This window comes from Mytilus trossulus, chromosome 2 (genome assembly GCF_036588685.1).
Source record: "Mytilus trossulus isolate FHL-02 chromosome 2, PNRI_Mtr1.1.1.hap1, whole genome shotgun sequence".
NCBI lineage: Eukaryota > Metazoa > Mollusca > Bivalvia > Mytilida > Mytilidae > Mytilus > Mytilus trossulus.
This window is the reverse complement of record NC_086374.1, coordinates 85,316,076-85,344,038: the sequence shown is the minus strand read 5'-3', so window position 1 is coordinate 85,344,038 and position 27,963 is coordinate 85,316,076. Positions and strand designations below refer to the sequence as shown.

Here is a 27,963-nt window from a genome sequence, read left to right as displayed (position 1 = left end):
TCATGTGGATAGGATAAAACTCAAGCACAAGCAAGTGTTGAGAGGGGAAATGCATGAAGACATTGATAATTCCCAAGTAATAGAACCACGTGAAGCTGATATATTTGATGATGTCATAGATCAGAATGACGGAATGGAAATAGAAGAAGAAAGTGGTCGTCGAGAAAAAAGGCGACCAGTCTGGATGGCTGATTACGTAATGGAGTGAATTTTAGTTTGTGTGTAAAAAAAAATAAAAATATGTTGTTGAATTTTATTTTGTATTGTAAATTAATCATGCGGGACGCATGTAGATTGAGGCGTGGGTTATGTAATGTTTATTGGTTGTTAAGATAACAAACATAAAGAATCTTGCTGTGTATATGCTTATTTCATGTAGAAGGAAGCGTTTTGTAGATTTGGACGTTTGGCGCGAGATTCAGTGGTTGGGTCTATCGGCGTAGGGGTGTTTGAGAGGTACTATTGTGTTCGGTATCGGGGACATTTGGAGAACACCCCTATTGAGAAAATAGTGAATTCGCCCTAGAGTATATAAGTGGGTGAGGAATACAAATCGGGTTCTGTCGATGTTCTTACAGAAGAAGACTGGCTTACAATAGAGAATACGCTACATAGCTGTAATATTGTAAGGAGGACAACTTGTACTGGGTACAAGTTGGTCTAACATTGGAAGTTGGTAGAGCAGACTGTCTCACTCGGAGGACAGACTGCAATAGTCCACATTAGTTGTTAGTGACATACTGTCCCACTCGGAGGACAAGTTGTTCCAGCCCATACTGTCTGGTAGTTACAGACTGTCCTACTAGGAGGACAAGTTGTACCAGACCGCACTGTCTGATAGTAACATACTGTACCAGCCCGCACTGTCATATAGGACAGATTGTTCTATTAGGAGGACAGGCTGTGTTATAATTATATTTGTATATATATATAATTGTTTTATTGTGCATTGTTACTTTGTATCGGCAAGGAGCTAGTGTATATATTTTGGTTCATTGTGTATATCATAGATAGTTATTGTTTTTGGTATTGCGTATTGTTTGTGGACAACTTGGATCCAAGTATTTACTGGAACGTTCGTTTAAGATATAAACGCCTGGTTACACGTTACATATTTGGGTAAGTTGATGCAAGCATACGAGGTCATATTGAATCTTATACTGTTATAGACTTATAATGTTTAACCACCATATTTTATCAAGGTGTAAACATGTTAATTTTGAGCTATGGAAATCAAGTAGTTTTTCCTATTTTCCGAGTAGGTTTTAAAAATTTCAAACAAATGTATTTCACTGTGGGTTAGAATTTATTAGCTGTCACTTTTCTATAGATTTACAACTGTAAGTCATAATGATAATTAAGAATCGTCATTGAAGGTGGCGCACGAATTCGTGTTTAATAATTCTTTTGAAGTATCAATTGTATGCAAGCGTTGCATTCCTTTATACTTTGTAACAACCAACAATCAATCAATCAATCAATTCCAAAAAAGTCAATGTGATTGTCTACCTTGAATTGGAAATAATTTAATCTTTATGCCTAGTTATTTTATTGAGATTTAAATTGCTCCAAAATTCATAAAAGTAATAGATCTTAGTATTCTAAGGGTGCCACGTGTGGAGCAGGATCTACTCACCCTTATGGAACACCTGAGATCACCCCAGTTGGGTTTGTTTTGCTTAATCTTTAGCTTTCTATGTCCTGTCTTCTGTACTGTTATTTGTCTGTTTGTTCCTTTTTATCTGTTTTTTTATCATGAAGTTGTCAGTTTGTTTCTGATTTATGAGGTTGCCTCTCCCTCTGGTATCTTTCGTCCCTCTTAGTATTGGATATACATGGGAATCACTTGAACGTCCGTTCAATAAATATTTTTGTCAGACAACCAAACAGAATGAATTTATTAATAAATGCCTAAATGTGGTTAGTTTTAATGCGTGAAACAATGTTCGATATATCAGATACCTGCAACCTATCTGCTGATTTTCTAGAATTTTTTCAAAATGTTTAAAGAACTTAAAATTTTCGTCCAACATCACTGAGCAGAATGATTTCATATATTTTGTCAGCTGTTCAATAATTATTAGTTTTAATATATGTGTGATTCGGAACTGGCAGACACATATCTCTTGTTTGAAGATACTCAAATTACGAACGGGCAATGCCTAACACGAAAACGAGTGCCTTTTGTGATCTATTTTCCTTTTCATTTGATATATTTTAGATTAAACTTTCCATTAATACGAGTTCAGATTGAAGCTATCAAATCATGCAGATAGAACAAACATACTTCATAGAAAAAAAATCAATAACCTAATTGTCTACTAAGTGAATTTTATCTTTATTTACTATAGTTGATATCATTTTTTCTCTATTACTATTGCAATGAAAAAAATGAAATGACCCGCCGATGTACATTCGTCATATTCTTTTGAATGACCACAACATGTATAATAATACAGTTGATATTGTAGGTATACAGGTACATATCAGTACAAAAAAGTGAAAACATATGTCATCAATATACATTAGTTACATATACATAATGAATTGGTCCACCGAAAATCTCCATACAATTTTGTCCATTCTAAAATTGATCCTATATCATAATTTTATTGTTTATCTCAGGCTTCAACATCCCTTCTAAGTAGACTGAATATGTTAGAAAAGAAAATTCTAGAACCTCTCGTAAAAGGTGATTTGTTGACACTCTGTGGTATTTTTTTCACTTCCCATCGCGCGCTGTTTACATTTTTTTCTACTGCGGATACCAAATCGTCGTAAAGATTTCCCAAACTTTCATTATTTTGGAAAATTGTCTTAATTTTTCTGTCAACCTTTTCTTCTCCGTAGTTTTGCCAACGTACATAGATGTTATGGAGGAAAGTACCATTAAAAACGTCTTGTGGACTTAACAGTGGAATTGGACATCCTAAAAGCTGATTCAGATATGTTCCAAATGCAAAACAAGATTGATATTGCGAAAAACCATGCACAATACTCAATGAAAAATTACTTAAATCAATTGAGAAATATTTTTCTGATCTTTTTAATAGATTTTTCAAGTTGTCACCACATAATTTGTGCATGTTTAACAAAATCTGGTCAATCGAGTTTCCGGAATGGTAGTTTTTTGTATTCACAATTGCCCTTGCGGTAAGAACAATGTGACACACAATCAAACTCTTGATGAAAATTGAATCCACATTCGGTTTAGCGTGCTTTGCCCAGTACGTTAAGAAGAGGACAAACAATTTTGTATTACCACAGAAGTCATCTAAAACCTCTTTGTTTTCAAATCTAAAGATTAAACATAGAATATCTATTTTCTCATGATCCCTTATTAGTTCCTTATATTTTGGCATTTGCACTCGGTCAAGCGATGTAGATGTGCAATTAAAGCGCACAAGTGATCCACCATACCGATCATATTCAAATATGCTTGTTTCAGCATTTCCCAACAACACTGCATATATTGCTTTTCGTAATCGAAGAGTAGATCTGTGTATCGATCTTTTTCTAGAAATGTTTTCAACTTCACATAGAAGAAATATTTCTTGCAATTTAAGTATATTCTGAGCGCAAACAGGTATTTTACCTGTCCGATGACTTTCCTTTAATTTGTCTGTTGTATTCGTTTTTTTATTTGAAAAATATTGAACAAGGTCGAAGCTTTCAAAACATTGTGTATCTGAATACATTTCTAGGGATATTTTTACAAATCTACGTAATGTTTCCGGAAGACTATCTTCCAATCTTGAAAGATCATCGTCAAGTGAAGCACCTATAGACCACCGAATCGCTTTCCTTTGTATCACGGTTAAATCTCCTAAACTCGGATCATCAGGTAAAGCTGAGTAAAATTTATGTAAGTTCTTTCTTCCAATGTAATCATTTCCCAACGTTACAGCTAATACGGGTAATCTCGATATTTGCAAACCAGGGAAAACCTTCTGCATGTATTTTGCATAATAGACTTTACCTATGCAGCAAGATTCTGAGACAAACAATGTATCTAAAGGTATATATCCTTTTATTAAATCGTACACAAAGAAATCACTGTCATTTGATAGTACTGGACATTTAAAAGCATTTGCAAGAGTTGCAATGTCGTGATCGGCTTCAAAATCACATACAACAAAAGGTATTTTCATTGTACCAATCACCTCAAGAAAAGTTAAACGGGAAAGCATAGGAGCAAATGAAGTCTCAGAACTATTGATTTCTCTAGATTTACATATTCTTTCCCTTGCTCTACGTACATGTGTTTCATGTTTTCGTCTGTCGGTTTCGTACCCACCATCAAGCACAATATATGGAGATATTTGGTTAGACCTCAGGTCACTGAAGAATGCTTTAATTATGTCAGCATAATCGTCATAATCTCCGCCATGTGTAAGGTTGAGATCACTGTTCTGATATAAGAAATAAACCAGGCTATCACCATCAATTACCAGTTTTGTCTTTGCAATAATCGTGTCCTGTAACAAAGTCGCTGCATTTTTATTTACAATTGTTGTTAATCCTTGAACGCCCATCCTTAAAGAATAAAGGCAACAGCAGTATACCGCTGTTCAAAATATTATATACATTATAATAAAATGTTGTAATCCATAAATCAATTAATCAAATTACATAAGACTCATTTAAATGTATTTATATTTCTGACTTTAGCTTCCATAAAAATAAATTTCAAATACCTTTTCACTAATTCCGGAATAAATCAACAGTATGTATTGCATGGTACTGCATATTGTATTCAAATTATATTTAATGAATCAAACGAAATAAAAAGGCTCTTCTGATTCGTATTTCTTTTGTTTTCAAATTAAATTAGGAGAATTTGCTGCGTTCGGTAAATCTTTGAATTTTTATGTTCTTTAATTATTCTGATTTATATTCTTGTCGATTGATTATTTTGCATAATTTAACTATTTGCCGCAATGTCATAGCCGAGTTCAGGAATGTGTATTAGTTGGTCAAATATATAAAATCATAATTAAAATGTTAATTAAGAAATAATTGATGCAAGCTATACTTTATTGCAGTTTTTACATGGATAGGCATTATATTCGTGGTTATTGTTGCCTGAGTGGTAGTGAATATAATGCCTCCCATGTCAAAACTACAATCAAGACAAGCTTGCATCAATTATTTTGATTCTGATTAGGACAATTAAGGTAATTTCTTTAACCGATGTGTTTAAGTAGCATATTAATCTATTGTTATAAAAAATCATAATATATAATAGAATTTGTAGATTTAGCTAACAAAGTCCTTTTATTTATATAAAGTAACATTCGTTTATAGTGGAAAATTGTTTTAACGTTGAATAAGCTACAATTCAAAATTGCTTGCTGGTCCCTCTCTGTGATTACCATTGGATAACGCTGGTTCATTTCCCAATCAATCTATCATCAAGGGAAGATAACCAATACGATTTCCGTTCATAGTCTTTTTCAAAAATAATGAACGGTTCTTTATATTGGTATGTAATCATTTTAAACGTTTCAAATTTATGAAATTATATTCGTACATCAATGTTTTTGATACACCAATAACAAAAACTGAAATATATTGAACTGGTACATTTTGTAATTAATCAAAATTATATCAGAAACCTAAACGTAATTATAAAATAATGAACCTGTTAAGGGGAGAGAATACTCGCATAACTTTTTCGAATTGGCACATAATACAACGGAATATTGTCACTCTTGCATACAAATGGCATATCAATATAATTAATTAACTGTGCAATCGTCCGCCGCCTTCAATGATGATTCTAAATTATAAATATAACCAAAAGCTGTTAATCTATAGAAAGTGAAGACTAATGAAAGCTAACCCACTGTAAACATATTTCTTTGCAATTTTTTTTAATTTCCTCAGAAAAATGCTCGAGCCACTTGACTTTCATAGCTCAAAACTAACGTTTTTACACAATATTTGAATAAAGCAGTTAAAGATTATTCGCTTCTCAAAGAGTAAGACGCAACAAAAATCGTATGCTTGCACCATCCTACCGAAATACGGATTTAATTAAATCCTGAACATTTCGACATTTCTTCGTATATTTTTTTTATCAAAACCGGTTTTAACCAAACCACAAGTACGTGTTAAGATCCGACTAAATACCTATGTTCTGTAATGGTCAGGTAAAGTTGCTAGTTTAAGTGTAGAAGGTTTATGTAGGCTCTTTCATTTTACTCCCTTTTTTGACTGAAACAAGCAAACGACTGGCATTGTGATTTTTCAGAGGGAGAAGTTTGAACAGCCACCATGAACGGATGTCGTATCTAGATCAAATATGTCAATTTCCAATTGCAACACAATACTGTCATAATAAATGAACTAGTAGAAACATGTGCATCATTCAAAAGAGTTTTGAAGTGTTTTAAGTTGATGAAATATTATCGGTTGTATTTCTGTAAATATTTACAATGCAAACTCCTTTTACGGCTGAGACCGTACCACTTTTACTATAAAGTTTTGAAAAAAATCTTATCCTAGAATAGGAATAAAATTGAGAAAGGAAATGGTGAATATGCCAAAGCGACAACCACCCGACCATAGAGCAGATAACAGCCGAAGGCAACCAATGGGTCTTCAATGTAGCGAGAATTCCCGCACCCGTAGGTGCCCTTCAGCTGGCCCCTAAAAATATGCAAAATAGTACAGTGATAATGGACGTCATACTAAACTCCGAATTATACACAAGAAACTAAAATTTAAAATCATACAAGACTAACAAAGGCCAGAGGCTCCTGACTTGGGACAGGCGCAAAATTGCGGCGGTGTTAAACATGTTTATGAGATCTCAACCCTCCCCCTTTACATCTAGTCAATGTAGAAAAGTAAAAGAATAACAATACACACATTAAAATTCAGTTCAAGAGAAGTCCGAGTCCGATGTCAAAAGATGTAACAAATGAAAATAAATAAAATGACAATAATACATAAATAACAACAGACTACTAGCAGTTAACTGACATGCCAGCTCCAGACCTCAATTAAACTGATTGAAAGATTATGTCTTCATCATATGAATATCAGGCACAATCCCTCCCATTAGGGGTTTAGTATCATACTATCATAAAATATATGAGAAGAACATAACCCGTGTCATGCCAACAACTGTTTTTAGAAATAAATGTGTTTAGTTTATATGAACTACAATATTTTTCAAAGGTCAAAATATAGGGCTGTGTGGCATATTTTTAACGTTTATATGCCCTGAACTTCTCAGAATTAAAACTAACACTAATTTTCGTAACTACCCCTACCTCGTATGGAAGGTTTCCACAGATTTCAATGTGAACAATATGTAAATGTATATTTACTGGTAACATTCCCAAGTTATGTTTCTGCGAGAACAGCTACACTTACAAAGTGCAACCATCAAATGCATGCCAATTTGACAAAATTCATTATTCTGCAGTAGTCAATATACGCATGCGCAAACAAATTTTATTGGATTTAGAACATGCCATTGGGTTTATTTACAAAGCTAAAATAGCCCGTTATATTAGAATATACTTTCACATCGATCACCGTTTACCTGTTTTGATTTAAGTATGGTAACTCTTGTAATTGTGATTCAACATTGACGGTGAATTATATTATCGAAGATTCATTGAACTTGTATGTTTATTTCTTTCTAGTTAGGTTTCTTGAATAAAAATTAAGAAATTTTAAAATAGACAATTATCGTTGACTGTTATCTTACTATTATTAGACATTTTCGAAAATCTACCTACACCCACACATATGCCGACGCCGATACCTACACTGACTTAGAAAACAGAAACACCGTATCAAAGTATCACAATATACTGGGTAAATAACTTTATAAATTGGTTAGACTCAGAGTCAAAACACATATACATTTATTGTTCGCTCTTTAATAATCGTTTAAGGGCATACGATACAGTTACAGGGGATGTAAATTGTTATTTTCGCGACGTCAAACTACGACTTATCGGGGAAAACATTCAGATTTCGACTGATTTTAATCATTCAAACTTATTTAACTTGAAAACAAGTTCATGGACCCCTTATTTTTAAAATGCCATTTGGTTTAATTAGTAAGACGATAATGTGTGCAAATTTTCATGAACACGTAAATAGTGCATTTAAAAAAAAAAAATTTAGATATTAAATTTACAGCAATCAATGATGTTTTTTCTTCATTTGTGGACATTTGATAAATATGAGTTAGTTGAAATTAAACAAATTGCACAAATCTAAACTACATTTATATAAAACATAATTTACGAATAAATTAACAAAAACCAGCTTGTGTTTATCTTTTAAAACTCAAAAGTTGTTTGTATCTGTCGAAAGAAAAAAAACCTATTTGCAAATTGTCAGCAAACTGTTAATATGGGATCAAAACTGTATCGTATGCCCAAAAAAGTAGATTAAAGGCATATATCTTCTTAGATATATCTTTTTTTTGCCAAACTATAGATTTTGTTATGCTTTTTTCCAAAAATATAATTAAAAGTCTGGGTCACTGTGCTATTTTTCAAGCTACGGGTCGTACGAAATTACCTAAATTTGCTTAGATTGGTGACAAAATGAAATTCCGCACATCAAATGGACCAGAGTGATACCGTATCTATGTTAATGAACACTACGAAAAAAGTAAAATCACAAAAATACTGAACTCAGAGGAAAATCAATTAGGAAAGTCCATAATCACATGGCAAAATAAAAAAAACAAAACGCATCAAAAACGAATGGACAAGAACTGTCATATTCCTGACTTGGTACAGGCATTTTCAAATGTAGAAAATGGTGGATTAAACCTGGTTCTATAGCGCTAACTCTCTCACTTTAATAACAGTCTCATCAAATTCCGTTATATCTACATGATGCGTTAAATAAACAGTCACAATTAATAAAATAGTCAAAATATGGGTACATCAGTCATCATCGTATAACAATTTTAAAAGGGGACAATTTAACCCAAAAACATCTTCTATCTACGAACACATTAATTGATTTGAGTGTCTGACGTCAAAATTTTTTATACGTCACATAAAAAAGGGATATAATCTCCAGTATCTGGTTTTAGAATTACGGTAAAACAATATCAGTGTACAGCTTAGTAAGTGCTTTGATGAATGGAATAATTCTTGTTACTATTGCTATGTAGGGATTGTGGGGAAAAAACAAAACATGTGAAAATGTCAACTACGAAACGGTCACCTACGAAACAAGTATGGGAACAAAACGTTTCGTAGTGGACACTACCACTAACATGCAGTCGTTTTTTACTCTTTTTTCATCTTTATTCATGCTAAACAAATAACAAGGGGTAGTTTCATGTAATATTAAGTATGTTTTTATCAACATAGAATAGGGTTGATGTCAACTACGAATTTGTTTGACCACTACGAAACGGTTTTGTCAACTACGAAACTTATCAAATGTCCACTACGTAAAATGAGTTGTTCCTTCACATGTGAAGTACTATCTAATCTTTATTGATTGAAAATGGTTTTCCAATTCAGAAAAAAAATGAGATCTTTCTAGTAAAGCAAACTGGAATGTCAATAAGAGACATTACATTGCCATAAGGTGTTTAGAAGCAGTTTTGTATTAGACAAATGTTCGCTACGAAACAGTACTAAATTATTACCATTCTAATTGTTTTAAGTTTTTGACGGTGTCTCATATGATTTTGTTAAGATTTATTCTGGCTACCCTTTTTGCTATTTTATCATTTCCATATTTAGATTACATGTTTCAGTCCATATCGATTTAGTAAACCTAGTCTTATACTAATCACAAAAAATGCTTTGTTTATATGTTGATTCCATGAAAGACAATCATCGATTGTGATCAGAGATGGGCCCGATTACTTTCAATGTAATTGATTAAATTACAATTACTTTGTCATTTGTACGATTAAATTAATTTAATGATTACATCATTTCTGAAAGTATCTGATTAAATTAATGATTACATTGGCAAAGTAATCATGATTACATCTGATTACAATGAATTTAAAAACTATTTTTTTTGAATGATTTAAATGAATAAACATACAATATAACTATAGCATTTTAGAGAAAGTATTTTATTTGGTTCAATTATGAAATGATAACTTTAAAATAAACTTCATCTATTTAAATAAACACCAAATTTCACTACATTTATATACGGTACACTTAATCACCAATGATCTCTGAATTCTTTTGAATTAAATTTGATAAAGATATATCATAATCAAGAGTTTTTTTGTTTGTCTTCTGACCTCTTTCATAATTTATAAGCTGCAGTTTTTGGAAGTTTAAATATGGATGAAATAAAGTTACCAGTTAAAACTATGTAAAATTTTAATAGAAATGATTAATCAAATTGTAAACAATATGTAAGTACTAAAAATTATTGCATTTAGCATGTTCAGTCCAAATACATTTTTAAAAATTTTAAACAACATATTTGTCCAACTTTTGATTTAGTTTGTGCTAATTAGATAAATTTTCATGTCTGATTTATCTTTTATTATATATATTTCCCTACAGCTATACTCAATTGGTAATTGCAAAAAAAAAACCTTAATTAGTCTCCTACCCGTCAATTCAAAGTTGATAAAAATCAAAAATATTAAAAAAGATTATAAATCAGGGTTAAAGAAAAGTATTACTTGAATATTTATAACAGTTATTATCAAATATTAATATGCAGATCATTATAAAACGTTGAATATACATGTATGTACAATATCTTTTACTAAGATAAAAGGTATGTAATTGTATTATATGTCTCTGCTTAGGCTAATGATGACTTTTCAATACTGTAACAGTTTATTTTTTTTACAGAAGTAGGCATGCTTAAAGTAACCAAACCTTTTTAGAATGTTAAAAAAATATCCCAAAATGAATAATAAATAGGTTCATTTAATGACCAAAAACACAATTTAATTTTTTTTTCATTGTAATCAGAATGTAATCAAAAAGTAATCATGATTACAGGGTATTTTGAAAAGTAATTGATTAAATTAAATTGAATGAATGAATGAATACTTTATTGCAAAAAGCATATATATGCTATAGCAACGAAAAACATATTTACAACATGACAAATGATAAACAGCAGAGAACAATACATATAAATCATAACAAGAAAGCAAATAACATTAAATAACAATATGTGATCTGATTGACCACGCAGATTTTATGTAGTTACACAATTTTTTAATATGTAAAACAGATTTTGATTTAAATAGATACTGTAATTTAGTAAGGTTTGGCCAAGAACAATAGAATTTTGGCAAATATATAGGCCTAATTGATCTATAGGCAGGGCATACTAGTAAAAAGTGGTATTCGTTTTCAACACACTGCATATTACAACATTTACATAAACGTAATTCTCTAGCCATGCCAGTATATCTTCCTGTTTCAATATTCAGTTTAAATGTACCACTTCGCAATTTGGTTCAAAAGTGTGAATTATAACAAAAATCTAAATAATCCTCAAACTTAAATTCTAACATTATATCCTTATAAATACTAAGTTTTTCGCTCTTTTCTACATATGAAAACCAGCTTTGGATATACTGATCTATAATTCTATTTTTAATTACATAAAAAAATCCAGTAGTATTTATTTCTAATTGTTGATACCATATATAATTGAGACCACTATCAAATAGTAAGTCACGTACATTAGAAGCCCAGTTTTTTTTTGCCATTATTGGCATCATCAAGTAACAATTTATAAACATCATAAACAATAGGTGTTTTGTTAAATAAGATATTCAACCAATATTTCAAAATTCTAAATTTTCTCATAATGTACATAGGAAAATGGCCCAATTCTCCATATAAAAAACAATTTGGGACAGATTTGCCAACTTTTAAAAATATATCGACAGAAACGATTGTGAATAATCTCAACATTTTTACCTCGATTGAAACCCCATATTTCCGAAGCGTAATTAAGAACAGAGGCCACCATACTGTCAAATAGATCAAGTTGTTTCTTCTTTGACAAGAACAAATCTTTCACTGAGTTTAACAATGATGATAGAGCTCATGATCCGTAAATTACATGTAATAAGATTTTTGGCTGATTAATGATTACACTGATTACTTGAAAAATTGTATTCAATTACAGCTGATAAACGATTACAATTACAATTACCTCAAGTCTGATTGTGATGCCAAGTAATTTTTCCACTGTTTACATTTTGTAAAGGAATTCAACTATAATCTATCTTTATAGTATCTTGTATACTCTGAAGTTTTCTATGTGAACCAACTAATATTAATTTGGATTTTTTAATATTTAGAATCATATCATTATTTTCACACTATATTTTAAAACTGTAATTTCATCATTAAGTTTATCACATATATCAACAACGGAGTTTGAAGACAACTTTAGACTCTAATAACGAGGAAAGGTAACACTAGGCCATCGAAAGTTTAATTATTCGGTTATGAGGTTTATATGATCTCAGTTCTTCGTCGGTCAAAATTCGATTATAACGTTGAACTTTCTATCTTTCCTCGAAATTTCCTATTGTGACGGCACGCCTAATGACGTCACATAGAAAGAACACATCTTTTTGCAGATTATTTGAAAAGAAGGAATAAGTTTGTCTAATACAGTTTAATTTGAAAAAAGTTGTTACATTCTCGAGTGAATAAATATCGTAACACACTCGATGCCGCAGAATCTATTTATATCAGTTCGATTACCTAAAAATATGTCATTTTAAACAACATCTAACATTTTGAAGAAAAAAAATATAATACAGAGTTGTTACGAAAGGAGTCATTAGCAATCATCTAGTTAGCTAGAAAAATAGCTTTAAAATGAAAGAGAAAGTTAATACAACAAAAGAAACAAAATAAGAGTCCAGCTTAATTTATTTATTCTTAAAACTGACCTGTTAGTTTCATTGATAGAGTTTTCTTCAACATGTTCAACCTAACTGTGATCCTAGTTTGTAAAAGTTATATGTTTATGCACATAAAAAAGGTGATCGTTTTATTACACCTTTGATAGTTTGATAGTTTGCCAAAGTTTCGTTTATAAAATGAAAACAAACAAAGTGGTGTATTGCAAGTTAAGTATTGAATTGTGTAGTTAAACAAATCAATACGTACTTTCAACTCAATACTTTGGACTAGATGGTGTTTGTCAGACATTGTAAATATAATATAATAAATCTTTTTAGTCAGAAAAAAATGATTCAATTATAGTTTTCAATGCATTTCCATATAAACGACACAAGCTAGGTATTTAAAATCCCTTTAGATATTTGCTGCAGTTGGACCTCTGCCAGAACAATACTCTATTTATATTTGTGACCAAAATCCGATACAAGTTTAGTCCAATGTATGCTATCTTTATATATTAACATTGATAGACATATCTTAATTAACCGGAATATTACTCCAGTAAAAGATTTATTATCAACACAAATTAGTGGATACAAAATATACGGATACTTTATGCTAACATTTGTCTGCATTAGCAAGGTGACTAAAAAAGATCGTAGAAAATTATTCATCATAAGTCAAGTTTGTTTTCTATCATTCCTGAACACTGATCTCTTCAATTGTTACTTTCATTTAAGAAACTGTTTTAAACCAAACATTTATCCATGTTGAAGTTTCACATATTTTATGCACACAATCGAGTTGTTTTATCATGGAATTGTGATGAAGTCAGCAAGGAGTCGTGAATGGTCGAGTTAAAGTCGTAAACAGTGGGATAGCGGTCGAGTAGAAGTCGTAAATAGGATCGATCAAGCACTTGGTTACACTTGTTCATGGAAAATTGGACAATCGGGATCACGAGTTGATCTGATTGGCCGTGTGAACCTAGTTTTAACTATTGAACAAAAATATCTTTTTGGAATATCAACCTTTTTTTTGCATCATAAGAAATCCAAAATTATTATTAGGGTTTTGCATCGGTGAAATATCATGAGAAGATCTGTCTTCTTTTAATAAGGAGTTTATGATTTTTCAATATACTCTACTATTTGTTTGCTTAGGTTCATTTAAGTTTTCATTAATATTCTCATAGCATTTTTGTTTAATGTGTTTCATTAGGTTATTTACTCGATCCCTTTAATTTTTAATTTCCTTTCGTTTGTTGTGCTTTTTATCTATTTTTAAATATTTCATAGTCCAAAACCTGTCTCGTTTTCTTACTTCTTTACGGAGATTTGAATTAAACAAGACTTTATCATTAGATCGAAAAATTACTTCTATTTTCGCAATGCAAGATTCAGTCACTTATAAAAATTCGTGGGTAAATATATTGAAAGATTCATAGACGTCAATAGCATTATCAAGTATAAGTAATTTTCTTCAATTCGACCTCTGAAACCTTCTGTTTCATTAAATTTGAATCCCCTATTTTAAAGTCCCCTATTTTACTTTGAAACACATCGAGTTACTAAACACACTTCTGATTGTTATGCAAGTACTTTCATGATCATTTATGTCTCTATTGATAAGAAAATTCCCAGTCAATAAACTAACTGGAATCAGTTTTTAAAACTGGGTCTAATAATATAAGGACAAAGAACCAGTTCGTGAATCAAAACGAGTAGCACCGTTAATTGTATTAAATAAACCATTTATACTTCGTATATCACTTATAAAGTAAGGTAAGTTTAGAAGGAATTTTTTATTTAGATCACCAAAACAAATAATATAAGTTTCGTTTAATGCCCTTTTCACCATCATATCGTATAGCTACCAAAATTGGAGGATGAAAAGCGCTCAAATCGTAAAGTCATGTTAATCAATATTACGTGTGCAATTTTGTTTTCAACTCAAACCACATATAATTTCTAGACTATCAGGCTCCAAATCTAGACGCCGCTTTATATTAATGTTACTTTTATAAAACATAATAATTCCATCTCCATCGCCTGTCCTGTCAAATACCGGGAGTACTATGTTTCGTTGGAAATAATTGAGCCAGATGAGTTTCAGAAAAGCGAATGATATCGAATTATTCTATAACATTAGAAATACAATCCAGTTTATTTCTCAAACTGCGTATAACAGTAAAAAATGTATATGCTTTGGTATGAAATGTCAACTGTATTCGTAGGGCCTGGACTTGATTCACCATCTCCTGCCAACATCAACATATTTTAACTTCTCTACGTTCATATCCATATTTACGGATATGAACGTAGATAACGAATTTTTCCCCAGTCTTAATCTGGCGATTTTTAGAGAAATTCGACCACAAAGTTTAACGTGCAAGTAACGTTTTTTTTCATTTGTTGAATATTTTTAATTGAAATTTGGGATCTTGACATATTTTAACGGGGTGTAGGGTACTACCTTTGGTAGAACCCTACAGGTAGACAAATATGAGAGGTTTTTAATCTGAAGACAAAGTGAAATGGGTCGAATTTGGTGCTCAAATTGTGAGCGCTTACACTCATAGACGGTGTGACGTCAACGTGGGTCGTTTGCATAGCTAGGTCAGTAGTCCCATTTACTGACAATGTGACAGAAAAGTGATGCATGCACAAATGAGTGCAAATTATCGACATAATAAGATAAACTCGTTAGTGGATTAAGTATCTAATTATACAGACATAAAATCTACAGAAATCGATATTTCACAAGGAACAATAAAGGAACTAAGGAAAACGCGTGTGAATTTCACCGATCTAATGGATAGCAACGTCCGGGGATATGGGTAAGAAACACTCAGGGGCTATAGGTTTTGTAACGACTTGCCTTAAGCAATCAAACTACTAGAAATATACTAAGACGGGGATAATTACATATATCAGACAAATAAACAAGAACGATAAAATGTTTTTCAGCATGGATAATTGGTTATTAATTAACCAAGTTACAAAACAAAAGTAAAAATTCAAATTAATACATCCTACATATTGACATTTATTTTTACCGCTTTTCTTGTATGTCCTCCACTAATGTTCCTGTAAAATAGTCTTGTTGTTAATCTATGTGTTCGCGTCACTTCCTATTGTAAAATATGATTTGACCGTGACACAGGTTTAAAAAGGGCTGTAAACAAACAATTTGAGATAATGACTTAAAAGAGGGACAGTGAAACTCATAAATCGAAAATAAACTTACAACGCCTTGGCTAAAATGAAAAAAAAACCAAACAGACATACAATAGTACACATGACAAAAAAAAAGAAGAATAACAACATGAACCCCACCAAAAACTAGGGTGGCAGCAGATCCTGCTCCGTAAGTGTCACTCGTCGTGTTGCTTATGTGATTACAAATCCGGTAAATAGTATACCGGTAATTCGGTAGGTCACATTCATGAAAGGAAATGGGACTGCAGTAACGACGTCAGTAACATCCGATAAAATTTGTGAAACGTTTATCTATAACGGTCAACCAACTCGTGATGGCGTCCGTCAAATTTACGAAGTGATTAGTTCAACTTCACCATTTCAAATTATTGGTTTAATAGCTTCCTTGTGAGCAACAGCCATCTATCAAGAACTAATTAGAAATGGAAAGTTCACAATTGGAAAGCTGAAATCATCTCTTTGTCGTAAAGTTTTGTGTTCAACTGACCCTCATTGTCAATTTCTAGATGTAAGTCAAGATATGAGGCCGACTTAACTGTATCAGTTGTGTCCTATTTCTCTTGTTCGATGGGATAGATGCGTTCAACATAGTCTACACATTTTGAATTAGTTAGTGAAAGAACATCATCTTTATAGTGGAAATAAGGGTTAAAGGATATTGCTAACTTCTTATCTTTCTTGCTAAAAAGTTCCTGTATGAAATCAACCTCATAATAATAAATAGACAAGTCGGCAAGAAGAGGGGCGCAATCTGTAACCATTGGAATGCCGACAGTGTTGAAAATACGTCCTCCGAACCTAAGAAATATGTGGTCAATAAAAAAATCTAGCATCTTGATAATGTCATTTGGAGAAAATTTTGAATCAGATTGATCTTTTACACTGTAGGATTTATCCCTCCCTAAGACAAGATACTTAATTGTATCTATATTGGCCATTTTTTTTATCATACAAAACAATACCAACTCTTTCAATTTGTCTTTTAGTTTGGAATGTGAAATACTTGTGTAAAGTGTAGAGAAGTCAAATGTTTTAGTACTATTACAAAATGAAAGAGAGTTAAATTGTATGTACTCTAAACGATTTTTGGAATTTTTAAGTATCCACATCTGATTCATGCCTTCTCTAGAATAGGCAGTTTCACAATAACTTTGAAGCCCGTCTTTGATTGCTGATAAAATAGATGATAAGAATTAAGAAAGAGGTTTCGTGGAGCACTTGAAAGACCCAGCAATATACCGTTGTTTGTAAGGACACTTATGAAGTACGTATAGGTATCCAATACAGTGATGGAAAATCCAGTTCTTCATCTTTGATTGAAATCCAAAAGGAACATAGAACAGACCTATGATAATCCAGGATTTCCTATTCTGTAAGTGTCGTGAGGGTATATGTTGAGTTTCCCAGTGAATTGTCGATACCTAGCCTATTTGTTTATCAAGCAGTTAATGTAATGAGTTTTACACACAAAAACGATGTTGTTTGGGGCTTCATCTGTGGGGACAACAACATATTTGTCATGAAGGAAGGATAAGTGTTTTGCAACAATTGGGTCTTTAAAAAAGTATGGATTACAGGGCGTCTTTTTACGCTACAGATTGTGCAAAATTGTCAGATTTTGAATATATGATGAATGGAAAACCAGATTTTGTATAGATTATAATAATATAATTATGAATGGAAAACCAGATCTTGTGTGACAAAAAGAAAACTCAACCAAATAATTTTAAGACAAAATATGAGAAGAGAGCTCTAATGATATGCTTCCAGATAAGAAAAAGAAATGTTAGGGTCACTTGACTATAATTTTCTTGCTACTAAAATAAGTAAATTCGCAACACAATCTATAAAAGCTTTATCTGAGTAAGAAAGACTTTATTTTTAGTACTAAGAAATAAAACATCTGATCATTCAATTATTTGCATTTCAGCAAAATTCAATAAACTATCAATAATAAACTGGTTAACTGAATATTATGAAAAAGTTACTATATCACAAAAATCTATTTTCTAAAAGATGTAAAATGCGATTATAAGTTCACACAAATTAAGCATCACTGCTTTTCTCAAGCTGTTGTTTTTCATTGTATCGACTGTAAGACATGATTTGTGCAACAAGACCAGTTGTGGGAAGTGGCTTTGCCAATTTTGCTTGATACATTGGTTTAAAATGAGATGGCATGGCCTGTTGATGGATGTCTTCCGTGTCTAGCTTTCTTTCCTCAGTTGGATTTGATATTGACTCTATATTATCAGCTAACAATTCTGATTTTATTTCTTTTAAAGACTTCTTATAATGTTTTGGTATAGGTTTCATGGCTTGTTCAAGAGCTTGATGCACAGGTGACGAATTTGTCCAGTCATCCTTCAAATTATCTATTTCTTCAACTTCTTCATTTATCTTGGTTTCTGTTTTCTGTTGTAATGAAGGAATTGTAGATTTCTTGGTAAGTGATTTAGGGTAAACCTTATTCTTCCATCTTGGGTTTGCAGTTTTACCAATAACAGGATTCAGAAGTCCCACTAGATTCAAATTTGCAAGATCATCATGGCTCTCTTGGAACTCAACTTGCTATTGGAAAGATAAAAAAAAGTTACTGATATAAAATGCTCATAAAAGGAACAATCATTAAACAACAGGTCATGCCTCATATTACGTTTATTTGTGGACATATATTTCAGTTATATTACTGCTGTAACATTGTACCATACAGTTTCATGCCCATAAATCTATATAAACATTGGGCAATAATCTTGTAATTGTAAGTTTCAGACTATAATAATGAATAAATAAGCTTGGTTAAGAATGGATATGTCTGTCAGAAATTAGTATTTCTATTTTTGAATCGAGTATGCCTTCCTTAAATTAGGGCTTGAAAGGTCTTGCTTTTTTATGTTCAAGTCTTCAAAAGTAACCTCATTTGGTGATCTTGTTATCAAAATCTAGATATAAGCCTTTGACTTATCTGAAAGATATTTTGCTATTATTTTATATTGCTATTAGTGGTCTTATACAAAAAAAAGGGGATAAACTAACTTTTCCGGCTTGTCTTGACTCATATTTAATATCTCCAAAAATTAAATGTAAAATTGCCATCTTCAGTCCAATATGTCACATCTAACATGTCTGAACTAAAGTGTCCAGATCATACCATCATATTCATTTGCCAATAAAATTTGAATCCTTTTATAGAATTGGAGAATTTTACTATTTTCTAAAAATGTTTAAATGTTTACAAAATTGTACTTATCATACCAACCTGTTGTTGCTTATATAGTTTAAAATATCTATATAACAGTCTAAAATGCATGCACTGAGAAGAATTGAAATTCCAATTAAGAGCTGCTCATATTTTGTTATATTCAATTTGCAAGTAATATTTTCCGTTAGATATTTAGCATCTATCAATCAATCATCTTTTATCATTACAATTTTTTTGTACAATCTTCCACAGTCAGATTTTTCTTTCTATGGATTCTATAAACATTTATATGGGTTGAGCTCCATCATCGCAAAGGAAAAACTCTTACCCTTGCATCTAAAGTTGCGGTTCCAGGACGGCTTTGGCAATTCTTGTCCTGAAAATAAGAAATTTAGAAAATAATTTTATGGAATTTTTACCATTAAAATTTCTGCAATCAACAAATTCATGCTTTAAAATTCTTCAAGGAACAAATTCTAAAGCTTCTTTTAAATAATACACTAAGGGAGCAGTATGGGCTTTTTCAATTGCATAATGGAACCAGTCCTTCATGAAATCATTTAGATGTATTCAATATATGACATATAAATGAAAATAAATATTATTAAAATTTACAGATATTTCAAGAAATTAACATTCAAAATAATGTAATTTTCAATTTCACTCCATCTAGTCATTTTTCTTTTATATATTGTTTCAAATTTTAAATCAATTTTTTGTTTATCATACTCACATTACAATGAATAAAATATTATGCCAAAAAACACAAAAATTTCACAAAAAAATATCTAATAAATAAACAACTTAAAAAATATATCTGATACAATGTTCTTTATAGATTATTCTAAATTGCTCAAATTTGTTACTTACCACTGGATCTTTAACAAATGAAAATTCCTGAGATAAATCATCACTTAACAAATCTTTAGTACTCTATAAAGAGAATTTTTTTTTACAAATATTACCTTTATTGATAACAGAAATGACAATCTATTTCATACAAATGACAATCTATTTCATACAATTACCTGGTCAAAATAAACATTTAGGACTTAATAATTTCAATTGTGTCATGCAAACAATTCTTTTATTGTTTTGGCCACTATATATATATTCTTACTTTAAAGGACAATAAGATGTCAATTGCCAATTGGTCGTGTTTAATTAATTGTAGATCTTTCTTTGCCTGACATTTTTGCTGTTTATATCTCAATCTTAATGATATTCAAGGTAAGTAAAAAAATAAAAAAAATGCTTTCCTCTGCTCCAAAACTTATTTTACCTTTAGCTAGGACCTGTATTATGCTGAAAATGCCTATAAAAGTTTTTATTGAACACCCTTCAAAAAGATAAAAAATTCGGCAGGTGTTCCCCTGACCCTGACTAACCTGTTGGGTTAGAGGGGCATTTACCCTATATATTAGTATGATGAATGAAAAGATATAATAATAGTTTCTAGAAAAAGTAACACAAAGAAGTTCAACAAGAGTGCACACGCTGAAATGTCTTGCCTTGTTAACTAATCATTGATATTATGTTGATAGACCTAAATATAAAGCTTTATTACAACTGTCAAATAAACTCAATATTTACCAAAGAAAACCAAACATTGATCAATGAACCATGAAAATGAGGTCAAGGTCAGAAGACACCTGCCAGTTGGACATGTACACCTTACAGTCCTTCCATACACCAAATATACTCGACCTATTGCTTATAGTATCTGAGATATGGACTTGACCACCAAAACTTAACCTGGTTCACTGATCCATGAAATGAAGCAAGATCAAGTGAAAAAGTACGCACATACCAAATATAGTTATCCAATTACTTATAATAAGACAGAATTTAACATTACAAAAAATCTTAACTTTTTTTTCAAGCAGTCACTGAATCATGAAAATGAGGTCAAGGACATTGGACATGTGACTGACAGAAAAGTGGTAACATGAGGCCTCTATATACAAAGTATGAAGCATCCAGGTCTTCTACCTTCCATTATATAAAGCTTTTTAGAAGTAAGCTAACGCCGCCGCCACTGCCGCCGCCAGATCACTATCCCTATGTCGAGCTTTCTGCGACAAAAGTTGCAGGCTTGACAATAAAACTAGTAATTCTACCTGGATACCATTCACCAAAGTATATATATTTTGTGTCACTGGGTCAAATATTGAGAAGTATATTTACCTGGTTAAGATGGTCTCTATAAGCTTTATTGTTTTTCACTCTGAAAAATAAAAAGATGTTATATTATTCTTGAAATATACCTATTGACTCTTTTCTCATTTCCTTTATACTAACCTTGAACTGATAGGAATTTGTACATACTTTTAAGTCATATATTATTTTGGGGTGTAGATTAAAGAATTTCTTACACATTTATGCTTATTTGGAGTGTGGCCCAAAGCAAGAAGTGGTATTGAAGTGAATTAAATTACAGGCTATATTTGGCCTATCTTTCAAAACGTAAGGGCCATATTAAATTTGATCTTATTTTTCCAGAAATTAAAATTTTAAATCACAATTTGCAATTAGGTCTTTATCAAAATTGAAGTAATACAAAACAAGAGTGCATACACTGAAAGTCTTGCATGCTTTACTGACCATTGATTTTATGTTGATAGTCAAGTTTTACTACAAGTATCACATAAAACATATGATTCAAGTAGATGAGGCCAAGATCAGATAACAAAGCCAAAAATAATAAACAGATACAAAGTATGAAGCATCCATGTCTTCTACTTCTGAAATATTAAGCTTTTAATAATGCCAACATGCAGTCGGTGCCAATCGCTATCCCTATGTCCAGCTTTCTATGACAGAAGTTGCATTCATATTACATCTTTATAATCTTATTACAAATAAAGGGCTGCGCTTTAGCGCATGATACGCCCGTTGCTCTTTTAACTTGTCTTTTATGCTTTAAATGAATTGATATGATCAACTGGAAATAGTGTGAGCCCTGTCAAATACCCCCCCCCCCCCAAATAATAAATAAAAATGCAAAAAAAAATTGACACTATTAAGGCTACCTCAAATTTAACTAAGTTTGTTGTCTTAATTTTTCATCCACACATTCTATCTTGTTCACAACACACTTTCTGAGTACCAAGTACCTTTTATATTTATTAAGGCATATACATTATATAAAATTTATAGATGTTACATTAATATATTCACCAAAGTTTCACCAAAGTTGCATAAAATCCCCCTTTTTAAAGTATAAAAATTCATTTCTTAAGAAAACGTAAATTTTAAAATTTATAAAAATGGAAAGGGAGTGTATGTCAATAGATATAAACAATTTATCAAAGTTGCATAAAATATTGTGAAAGTGTTAGTTATTGTCCCAAAATTGGAAAATCCTCCCTTTTTTAAGTATAAAAATTCATAACACGGAAATGTAAAAATCTGAAATTTATAAAAATTGAAAGGGAGCTTACATCAATAGATATAAACAATTCACCAAAGTTTCATGGACATTGGTGAAAGCCTTTTTGAGTTATTGTCCAAAGTGTTAAAAATCCCCCTTTTTTTATGAATAAATCCCCATAAATCCAAAACTTAAAATCTGAAATCTATAAAAAATTGAAAGGGAGCTTACATCAATAGATATAAACAATTCACCAAAGTTTCATGGACATTGGTGAAAGCCTTTTTAAGTTATTGTCTGAAGTGTTGAAAATACCCCCTTTTTTTATGAATAAAGCCCCATAAATCCAAAACTTAAAATCTGGAATTAAAAAAAACGAAAGGGAGCTTACTTCAATAGATATAAACAATTCACTTTAAGTTTCATGGAAATTGGTGAAAGTGTTTTTGAGTTATTGTCCGAAGTGTGGACTACGGACGGACGGATGGACGGACAGACGGTATACCATAATACATCCGGTCTAAAAGAAGGGCGTATAAAAATGAAAGAAAAGAAAAACAGTTTTACAATCACCTTTTCTTCCAATATCTACAAATGACCACTATGAAGATCATCACCACACAAACTATACTGAGGACAATCAATGGAATGATCCACATCTTAAAATCACAGTTAGGGTCATCTACTGGACATCTGCATTCATACTTATTGACACCATCAACACATTCAAATGGTTCATCACATATTGAACTTAAACATTCATTAATATTTTCTTCACAGTATACACCTATCCAGCCAGGTAAACATACACATTCAAAATACTGATCAAAATTATTAGCTCTATACGGACTGGTGCAAGGATAGTTACTGCCATTTTTTGCTGAAAGAAAAAAGTAATATATAGTTGCCAAAATGACATGATATTCACATGTTACACTCAGTTTACTTGCAAGGATTTTGTCACCTGGCGAGTACACGCAATTATATGCTTTTTTGTTATTTTGCTTTTTTGGTTGTTAGTGATATAGAGATTCTCTGTATTTTATACCCCCACTTTAAAAAAGGGGGGTATACTGTTTTACCTCTGTCTGTCCATCCATCTGTCTGTCCGTCCCATGAACATTTTTAGTTGCATTTTTCTCAGACATCATTTGACAATTTCCTGACACTTTTATCATTTAACACAAGCTGGCTGAGTTGAAAATTTCGTTGCATTTTTCTCAGGAAATACAATGCCAGGATTTCTGAAATTTGGTTTTAGGGTTTATATAAGTCAGCTACACCCTGTGATGTGTTTTTTAGATTCGCCCCTTGACAACTTCCTGTTTACCGAACACTTGTATAATTTTACACATGCTGGCCCAGTTGAAAATTTTCGTCCCATTTTTCTAAGGAACTACAATGCCAGGATTTCTGAAATTTGGTTTCAGGGTTTAGATAAGTCAGTTTTCCATGTGATGGTTTTCAGATTTATTCCTCGACAACTTCCTGTTTACCGAAACACTTGTATCATTTTACACATATAGACAAGTAGAAATTTTCGTCACATTTTTCTCAGGAACTACAATACAAGGATTTCTAAAATTTGATATCAGAGTTTATTTATGTCAGCTTTACCATGTGAAAGGGTTTTTAGAATCATCACTCGACATCTTCATGTTTACAGAACACTTACATATTTTTATACTATTAACAGTATCCACTTGCGACTGGGGTATCATCAGTGAGCAGTAGCTCGCAGTTACACTTGTTTTCATTATTAGAACACTTCATGATCCGAACTCAAGATTCATATATTGTGTGCCTTGTTTAATTAAGTAAATGCAACCAAACTGGCAATTGTTCTGAATATGTGCCTAGTGGTGTTGCTTTAAAAGCAGCAAAACAGACCACTGTTGAATACAATAAAAGTTTATTGTAGAATATTGTTTTTAATATTAACAAATTTGTATAATATGAAATTATTAACATAGTTTATATTAAAAAGTGACATGGCATGATTTCTCATTGTCAGAGTAATATATATCTATAAGGTCATTTTCCTATAGTTTCTTTCCAAGTCAAAGGTATAAAAATTTTATGTATATAATAAAAGAAATATAAATTATAAGCTAGGAAAATAAAATAAGTACATAAGTATTTATACTTTAGAAGAGGTTGGACACATCTGTCAATAAGGGAGATACCTGTAACTGGATTTAAATGATAAAAATGATAAAATATTGATTACAATCTGTAATTTTATTAATTAACCACCAAGATTGAATATCTTTGGAAAGCAACTGCAAGCTATACATAAAACAAAAAGTTTTGAGATACTAGATTAATCATTCATGAAAATTTAATTTCTCTAGTAAAATAAGTTGAAATAATAGTTTTTAGTTCAAACTTACGTTGACAAAAGCCATCATTGTGACATGGTGATTCCATTAAAACAAACTGTACAGTCACTACTGATGATGAGGCATTCATGGAATCAGAGACATACAATTTAATGAAGTCCTTTCCTGTTACATTTATGCTTTGTTTGTAGGTCAAGGTGGTATAAATCCAGGACATGGTTTCTTTATCATGAGGCAGAGCATAACTAAAGTTACCACATAGATCACTGGCTGCCTGCAAAAATAAATCCTGGATCATATATTGTATTAAATTGGTTTATTAAAAATAATTATTCCAGGACATGGTTTCTTTATCATGAGTTAGATTGGTTGAATAGATGAGAAAAATTCTGTTTAATTCATATAAAATATTTCAAAATGCGAGTTTAAATTATTGCATTTTCAACTCTGTCACATTTTTCGCAATAATTTCTAGATTTAAAATATGCTTATGAAGAGGTATACTTTTACTACAATACCAATATTAAAGACTATTCTTCAAGCTGCAACTTGAAGAATAGTCTTTAATATTGGTATTGTAAAAGGATAAAACCTCTTCATAAGCATATTCAGAAATTTTCTTGTAAGTGGTATATCTTAATTATTTCTGGATAAATGGTCAAGTGTTGCAACTAAAAAAGCACCTTAGACAAACCTTTTTCTAATCTATGGTCCAGATACCTGCATTTGACTATTTCATCTTAGCAATATTGCTTACAGTTCCTAATTTATTTTGTTAGCTGTTTTCAAATTTAAATTAAACTGAATTTTTTGTTAAAACATATTGCCTTATAGTAAGCAATATTTACTTACATTTGTATCAATATCACAGTCATCCATATTGGGTACAGTTCTTTTCACTTCTGTAAATATAACTGTTCCCAATGTTGGTTTGTATACTTCAATAACAAGATGCTGTTGTTCCACATCAAATGCTCCTATAACAGCTGTGAAATCGTCTGTCCATTTGTTTTTGTTATATTCAGTCTTCTGTTCCAAATATACCTGCAATAATTTATATTATAAGTTTTAAACTCGATTATTCCAACATTGTTTTTAAAAGTATGACCCAGAAGTTTAACTTATTTCAATCCAAAGGGAATATCTGGACTGCAGTATATTATTTTTGGATAAATAATGTTGAGGTTACTACTATAAAATATATTCACACGTCAGACAAATACAATGAACAAAAATATGGGTTTTACTCATAGTTGAAGGCTGTACAGTGACCTATAGTTCTTAATTTCTTTGCTACTATACAACATCTACTTATTTTCATTAAAACACAATAACATGCGATAGATTTTATGAATGTGGAAAACAAATAGTTTATTTATAATTTTCAAGAATTATAATGATTAAACATTTTTACCCCACCTTTTGAAAGAAATTTATTGGTGAAGTCATTCACACGTTTATTTGTTTGTGGGTGAATTGGTCAAGTTTATACACCAATAAATTCCTTTCAAAATGTGTTTAATCCTATCATTTGTAGTAAATTTCACAAATTATTCTGAATGATTATTTTATTTAGGGTATTACAATAAGAATTTTGATTCTGATTTTTGATACATATATCTGTCTGAAATCAAAATATTAATCCTTTATTTTTGTCCATTCTTGCAATTATACCAGTAAATGCACACACTTATTTCCGAATTTACACAATGATTTACAATACTACATGTACATATAAAACTTCCTACCATAACCGGCTCTGTTGGATCATCTAACAAAATAGACTGACCATACTGTACAAGGAAAATGTCTGGTGGATCATTGGTATTAATAATTGTAATAACAAGTGTAACTTCACTGCTGGCTGGTGTAATATCCTTACTGGTCTGTATCTCTCTAAGGATGATATCAATTGTTTCTACTCCTGAACAATCTTTACATGGAGTGTACATCAATCTAAACAAAATCAAGAAAATGTTTTGATATTATTGTAGCACAAAAAACTCAAAGAGATTATTGTCATCTTATATCTTTTTGTGAATTTGTTATATAGGACATGGGACAAAGGGGTAGGTTTGCATAGGTATCATAATGAACCTGAAAATCCATTGAAACAGTTTTTTCTCTCACAATCATTGTCAGTTATTTAGGCCAGACATTGAGTGTGTGTCTTCTTATATCATAAGCAGAGCAATTTAATAAAGAAATTTATTTTTCGATTTAGCCCTTTAAAAGGCTTTTATCTGAAAAATTTGTGTGCAAAATGGTAAAATATCTAAATTGCTTCATATATCAAGAACGGTTCATGTAGCTCTGACTTACAAGCCATTCTCATACAGAACTGGAGCACCAAGTTTGTATGTCTGTTTTGTTTTAAGGTAAAATCTCACTGTATCATCCTCTTCATCTGCTGCCTCTAACTGGTACTGTACTGTACCTAAATTAAACCAATTCTGAATAAGCCATCTGTCTTCAATGGATCATCATGAGAGGGCAATAACTCTTTAAAAGACTTAACTGACAATTTCAGTCATACTCACTTTTTCGAATAAAGATTCTTTCGATCTATTATAGTTATAGTTTTCAAAATAATCAGCAAAAAATGACAAAAATAGGTAAAATTTTACATTACCTATACATGTATAACAATTCATATGACAGTTTTTGATGCAAATAGGCAGTATAGGTAGAGATCTTAACATTTTTGCCCCAGTCTGATTTTCTGTATTCATAGCAGGTTTCAAGATTAACGACCTTTTTTTTTAGCATTGTAGGCCATGTTGGTTGGCTGGTATCAGACACATTTTAAAAACTAAATGCCCAAATGATGATTTTTGCAAAGTTTAGAGTTATTGTTAATAGTTGAATTTGAACCAGTAATTTCAGTAGAAAATATTTTTTAAAAGTAAATTACAATGATGGATGCCAAGTGATAGAAGAGCTCACTACAGCCTTAGAGTTA

The 27,963-nt window shown here is 31.2% G+C and overlaps 2 protein-coding genes across 2 annotated transcripts in view; both read right to left on the bottom strand.

The window, feature by feature from the left end:
* Positions 1-729: 729 nt before the first annotated feature.
* LOC134706049 (protein asteroid homolog 1-like) lies at positions 730-13,018 on the bottom strand. Its single transcript, XM_063564758.1, has 3 exons — positions 12,911-13,018; positions 3,263-4,536; positions 730-863 (listed from the first exon to the last, which is right to left on the bottom strand). Exons 2-3 carry the CDS (start codon positions 4,533-4,535, stop codon positions 730-732), a joined length of 1,407 nt encoding a protein of 468 aa, XP_063420828.1. The 5' UTR covers position 4,536; positions 12,911-13,018.
* Positions 13,019-18,130: 5,112 nt separating this feature from the next.
* The window catches only part of LOC134706048 (uncharacterized), a 29,779-nt gene continuing 19,946 nt past the window's right edge, over positions 18,131-27,963 (bottom strand). Inside the window, exons 16-24 of the mRNA XM_063564756.1 lie at positions 27,324-27,438; positions 26,750-26,957; positions 25,854-26,045; positions 25,053-25,275; positions 23,233-23,539; positions 21,474-21,513; positions 20,157-20,219; positions 19,615-19,662; positions 18,131-18,655 (exon numbers count right to left, since the gene is read on the bottom strand). Coding sequence (XP_063420826.1) covers positions 18,131-18,655; positions 19,615-19,662; positions 20,157-20,219; positions 21,474-21,513; positions 23,233-23,539; positions 25,053-25,275; positions 25,854-26,045; positions 26,750-26,957; positions 27,324-27,438 — 1,721 coding nt within the window. The remainder of the gene's footprint in view (positions 18,656-19,614; positions 19,663-20,156; positions 20,220-21,473; positions 21,514-23,232; positions 23,540-25,052; positions 25,276-25,853; positions 26,046-26,749; positions 26,958-27,323; positions 27,439-27,963) is intronic.

Bases quoted from the DNA above. Each gene is read 5' to 3' on its own strand.
- LOC134706049 (XM_063564758.1), bottom strand. From the start codon at position 4,535: ATGGGCGTTCAAGGATTAACAACAATTGTAAATAAAAATGCAGCGACT. The intron at 864-3,262 runs GTAATACAAAAT...CCTATATGACAG, and splicing joins GGTTTTAGATGACTTCTGTG to TGCGGGCTGGTACAGTATGT.